General features: G+C 37.0%; 1 protein-coding gene across 1 annotated transcript in view; it reads left to right on the forward strand.

Annotated features, from left to right (window-relative positions):
- The window catches only part of LOC142335252 (uncharacterized), a 46,997-nt gene extending 41,384 nt beyond the window's left edge, over positions 1-5,613 (forward strand). Inside the window, exon 4 of the mRNA XM_075383673.1 lies at positions 4,784-5,613. Coding sequence (XP_075239788.1) covers positions 4,784-5,175 — 392 coding nt within the window. The 3' untranslated portion in view covers positions 5,176-5,613. The remainder of the gene's footprint in view (positions 1-4,783) is intronic.
- The last annotated feature ends 387 nt before the right edge of the window (positions 5,614-6,000 follow it).

The raw sequence follows: 6,000 nt of genomic DNA on the forward strand, positions 1-6,000 counted from the left end.
AAGTGGGTGGTTTTGCGGCGAGTGAGAAAACGGTGTTTGAACAAAAATTCGCTTTCTCGCTGTGGGTTTTGTGTTCACATGAGGCAATTTCACTTGGTTTTACTGTTTTTTTTTTTCAATTTTTTTGATTGGTTTTTTGTAAATGGTTTTATCGACCCATTCATTGTTCATTCTGGGCCTAATTTTATGTTAGGTATGAAATTTACGTTTCTGGCAAGTTGTTTCTGGTTCAGACATTTTGACATTGATTTTTTTTGTTTTTTTTATCTGGTTTTTTAGAAATGGTTTTCAATGAATGTAGAGCAGAGCAGTTCAATGAAGGTTGCTCAGCAAAGCAATTCAAAATGAACAGAGTCAGTATCAAAAACGAAATCAGAAATAGAAACTGGATAAACCCATAAAGCCCGATTTTAGATGCCCGTTACTCAAACTTTGTTCTTAGTTACCCTCGCTAATGCTTATTAGTGTTTATACTAGACCAATTGAAAATTAAGATACATATAGAAAATATATCGCAAAAAGCGAAGAAATCGGGCGTGATAGAAGTCACCCAAAGATATAAACGTTCAAGCAAAAATTCTGCCTAAAAAGACACGACTGCAGCAGTAAACAATGTTGAATCGCACTGGTTGAGATTAAATGAGGCCAGCTTCCTTAAGCTTAGACTAAATTTTACTAAAACCAACTCTTCGTCAGTCGTCTTAGTGCAGTTCACCCTATGTTAGAGGGTCATGCTTAATTGCCCTCAAACGAAGTTTGAAGAAATTTTTGGAAACGTGTGTGCCTTCTAATGTAACATTCTGTTTACCGTTTTCTGTTTACAATTTCAATTTGGTTTTACCGTTTTTTTTCAGTTTTTTGGATCTGATTTTTTTCTAAATGGTTTTGCCAATCCATTCATAGTTCCTTCTAAGCCTAGACTTTTGCTAAAATCAAATTTACATTTCTGGTTTTTTGTTCTCGTTAGCGGCATTTTGACATTGATTTTCTATTTTTTTTGTTTTTTATCTGATTTTTTTAAAAATGTTTTACCCAATTCACTCATAGTCCTTTCTAGGTCTAGTTTTTTGTTTAGTCAATGAAAATACTTTGAATTGTACCTCAGGACTTGTCCTGCTATGTTTTTTTACTTCGTCTAACAGATTTTCGTTTCGTCTTTGACTTTTTCAATGACTTCTACTGCTTTGAAGTTAAAATTTGTCTGCGTGACGTCGTTTCTGCTTTTAGGTCGATTGCGTGACTTATCTCACTCAAAAAATGACCTCTGAACTCACTTATGGAACTTTGTTTTATGAAAATTTACTAGCTAAAGGTCATCAGTGTGCATCTAAGTAGTGCCAATCTTATATGCCCTAATTCCTGAGTAATAGTCTTGAGTTTTTAATTTCGAAAATCAATTTTGAAAAAGCTCTTTTAGGGCTTTTTTCCTTATAGACCGTATGTGTATCATAAAAATGACAGTACGTATCTAACCCAAAAAATCTAGTGGTCAACTAAAGGACTTTTGGTCAATCTGCCTATCTTGTTTCTTTAGTTGTTTCATTTCATGGAAGGCCACAATTGTCTATCGCGGCTATTTTCCGGCAATCTGCCGGTTATGTTTTTAATAGCCGCGAAGTGATAGCTGTTAAAGATTTTTTCAAGACCTTTTAAAGCTGTTTGTTCGCAAGGCACCTCACTCGTATTGATATTTCAATTGTAGGAGTTGAGGTTAACTGTAAGCTTCTCTCTGTAATTGAATTGAAAGGTAATGGAGGGCAACTGTTTCATCAGACTTCTGATGGTGCTGGTCTACACATGGATATCGCCCCTTTTGTCGTTGTTAATTTGTTCCAATTCCATTTGTGTGTTTGGGAATCAATCGCTGCTGTTTTTTCAAAAATTTGCCGTATGTTTCATGCTGACGAAAGTATTCGCCAATGATAAGCATGTTCTGAACGAGATGGTAGTGTTTTTTGCCTTGTCTGTAATACAAACTGCTTTCTGTAAGCGGATAGTTGTTTAATTGTTCTCGAACGAAGTTTGAAGCAATTGTAAAAGTGTGTGTCTTACGCAATATTTTTGTGTGACTGTTTTCTTCTAAAACATTCTTTCAATTTCTCGAGTGTTTTTTTCACGCTTGACTTTGGTCTCGCTCAAACCGATTGGGAGCGATGATCGTACATAGCCAGTGAAGCTTAGAGGGTAGTGTCCCCGCCCCGATTGTCATCCGAGAGATCGCTGGTATGAAACCCTTCCCAGTCAGAAGTGTTTCACCATAAAAATGTTTCTGGTCTATACCTCCTAAATTGTTTGAAGAGCCAGTCATTCGAGAGCAATTCGTCAAACTTAAGTTGATTTATTTTTTGATAGCCGCACAGCGATAGCTGAGGCTATTATTGGCCTTCTCTTGGTTTTTTTACAATTCAAAGAATTTGAATTGTATTGGGGCGCTGTCTTTTTACAATTCAAAGAATTTGAATTGTATTGGGGCGCTGTCTTTTTTTTAAGATCTGTTCACACATTTTCATGATTTTTGAAGTCAAATTGGAGTAGTGATTTTGGTCACGCCGAAACAGGAAATGGAGCGAAAAAGCGAGTGGTTTTGCGGCGTGAATTTTTTTCGCTCTAACTTTAAAGTAGAGTGCAAAAATGGTGTTTGAACAAAAATTCGGTTTCTCGCTAGTGGTTTTTTGTTCACATGCGGCAATTTCAATTTGATTTTTACTGTTTTTTCGATTTTTTGGATCGGATTTTTTCTAAATGGTTTTTCCAATCCATTCATAGTCCGTTCTAGGTCTAGTTTTCTGTTTAGTCAATGAAATTTCTTTGAATTGTACGTCTTGACTTTGGTCTCGCTCAAACCGATTGGGAGCGATGATCGTACATAGCCAGTGAAGCTTAGAGGGTAGTGTCCCCGCCCCGATTGCCATCCGAGAGATCGCTGGTATGAAACCCTTCCCAGTCAGAAGTGTTTCACCATAAAAATGTTTCTGGTCTATACCTCCTAAATTGTTTGAAGAGCCAGTCATTCGAGAGCAATTCGTCAAACTTTAGTTGATTTATTTTTTAATAGCCGCACAGCGATAGCTGAGGCTATTATTGGCCTTCTCTTGGTTTTTTTACAATTCAAAGAACTTGAATTGTATTGGGGCGCTGTCTTTTTACAATTCAAAGAATTTGAATTGTATTGGGGCGCTGTCTTTTTTTTTTAAGATCTGTTCACACATTTTCATGATTTTTGAAGTCAAATTGGAGTAGTGATTTTGGTCACGCCGAAACAGGAAATGGAGCGAAAAAGCGAGTGGTTTTGCGGCGTGAATTTTTTTCGCTCTAATTTTAAAGTAGAGTGCAAAAATGGTGTTTGAACAAAAATTCGGTTTCTCGCTAGTGGTTTTTTGTTCACATGCGGCAATTTCAATTTGATTTTTACTGTTTTTTCGATTTTTTGGATCGGATTTTTTCTAAATGGTTTTTCCAATCCATTCATAGTCCGTTCTAGGTCTAGTTTTCTGTTTAGTCAATGAAAATTCTTTGAATTGTACGTCTTGACTTTGGTCTCGCTCAAACCGATTGGGAGCGATGATCGTACATAGCCAGTGAAGCTTAGAGGGTAGTGTCCCCGCCCCGATTGCCATCCGAGAGATCGCTGGTATGAAACCCTTCCCAGTCAGAAGTGTTTCACCATAATAATGTTTCTGGTCTAAACCTCCTAAATTGTTTGAAGAGCCAGTCATTCGAGAGCAATTCGTCAAACTTTAGTTGATTTATTTTTTAATAGCCGCACAGCGATAGCTGAGGCTATTATTGGCCTTCTCTTGGTTTTTTTTTACAATTCAAAGAATTTGAATTGTATTGGGGCGCTGTCTTTTTACAATTCAAAGAATTTGAATTGTATTGGGGCGCTGTCTTTTTTTCTAAGATCTGTTCACACATTTTCATGATTTTTGAAGTCAAATTGGAGTAGTGATTTTGGTCACGCCGAAACAGGAAATGGAGCGAAAAAGCGAGTGGTTTTGCGGCGTGAATTTTTTTCGCTCTAATTTTAAAGTAGAGTGCAAAAATGGTGTTTGAACAAAATTTCGGTTTCTCGCTAGTGGTTTTTTGTTCACATGCGGCAATTTCAATTTGATTTTTACTGTTTTTTCGATTTTTTGGATCGGATTTCTTCTAAATGGTTTTTCCAATCCATTCATAGTCCGTTCTAGGTCTAGTTTTCTGTTTAGTCAATGAAAATTCTTTGAATTGTACGTCAGGACTTGTCCTGCTATGTTTTTTTATTTCGTCGTCATGATTTTTGTTACGACCATATGATGTCACAGCCATTTTTTGTTCATTCGTTCATGCAATTTCAACTGAATTGCATGTGTGACGTCATTTTTTGCTCTTAGTGGAGCGAGTTTTTTTGTTCATGCGCCTGATTAAATTTTTGGTCACACTTGACTTACCTCACTCTCAAAAATGACTTCCTCACTTTGAAATTGACTTTTATTTACTTTAATTCAAAGAGATAAGGTCAAATGGGTGCGTATCACTCTAAATGAAGGTTATTTGAGATCAGCTAATAGAGGCAGCAATAACTTGTACAGATTTTTAATCAAAATATAACAGATCAGCCTTCAATGAAAAGACGAATTTCTGTCTTTTTTACTGTTTTTTAGACTGCCGATCTACGAATCTATTGCGGCTATTTTCTGGCAATCTGCCAGCTATGTTCTTAATGAATTGTGATTGTCTTGAGATACTTTTCTCTTCTCCTGGCTTGATAAATCATTAGTAAAACTTCTTTTTGCACATTGTTTAGACAACAACGACAAAGGCGACCTTGGGCAACAACAGGCTCAGCCTCCCACTGCCAAAGTGCATCCCATTAAGAAGTCGATGAATCAGACGCATCACCATCACTCCCAACAATCGCATCAAAATATGGCGATGCGCCACTCTTCGAGAACACAGGCACTGCAAATAGTCAGTGATCTCCTTCGTAAAGTATCCAACCTTGAGAGCAAGTTGGAATCGTGTAGAATGTACTCGGCCTCCAATCAGCTGGTTGCTAACGGGACCACCGCCACAAACACTGCTAGCAATGGCCTGCCAACCATTGCGTCTGAAAACCTCTCACAGCGAGATGTAGTCTCTGAGTTTGTTCACAGTACAGAAGCTGCCTCCTTCACTGATCAGATCCGTTACTATTAGCTTACTTGTTCTGTCATCAACTCTGTTTGTTCGCTTACAGTCATGTTAACTTCAAATTTATGTTGACTGATTCTGATCTAGGTGCGACAAAGTTTTCAATTTATTTAAAACTTTTATTTGTTGGACTATGGTTTGTCGATAACAGCTTCAGATCAGATGTTGCTGAAAAATATCAGAACTTCATAGAAACTTTTCTCAAACTTTTCGTCATAGTTCTATATTCTCTTCCTCAATCCTCAGCTGTTTTACAATCGAATTCTACTAATTTTATTGAGCTCGCGGATTGAGGTCCATACATTTTGAATCTTCATATTTAGGATGCTTTGTCACAGTTCCACTTTTGCCCCTAGTTAATGTGACAAATCTATTTATGATACAATATAGATTAAATTGAACTGTATCTAAGCTTTTAAATTGTAAATTCAGATTTTGATCAGTCTTCGTTTTAATAGAAATCTGAAAAGACAACCGTGTCTGGGAACATAAATTATTGGCCTTTTCTTGGTTTTTAATAGCTGCAAAGTGATAACAGCTATGCTATTATTGGCGACATCGTGGTTTTTTTTACAACTCGAAGGGTGGTATTGGTTTTCTCTCTGTCTTTTTACGACTCAGAGAGGGTTTTTTTAACCGGAAGTACTATCTGTGCAGGCGGCGTTTTGACCTAAAAGTGAAAGTGAGTGAAATTGCTGTGTGAACTAACTTTTTCCGAGCGAGAGAAGTTTTTTGTTCATACGCTGCGTTCAGTGAATGACTTTTTGACTTTTGAAAAGAGTTTTTGAGAGATTGGCGCATATAGATGACCGTTTTCAGCTGTGTTTTCGT

The sequence above is a fragment of the Convolutriloba macropyga genome, chromosome 2, assembly GCF_964194025.1.
Source record: "Convolutriloba macropyga chromosome 2, txConMacr16.3, whole genome shotgun sequence".
NCBI classification, from domain to species: Eukaryota; Metazoa; Xenacoelomorpha; order Acoela; family Convolutidae; genus Convolutriloba; species Convolutriloba macropyga.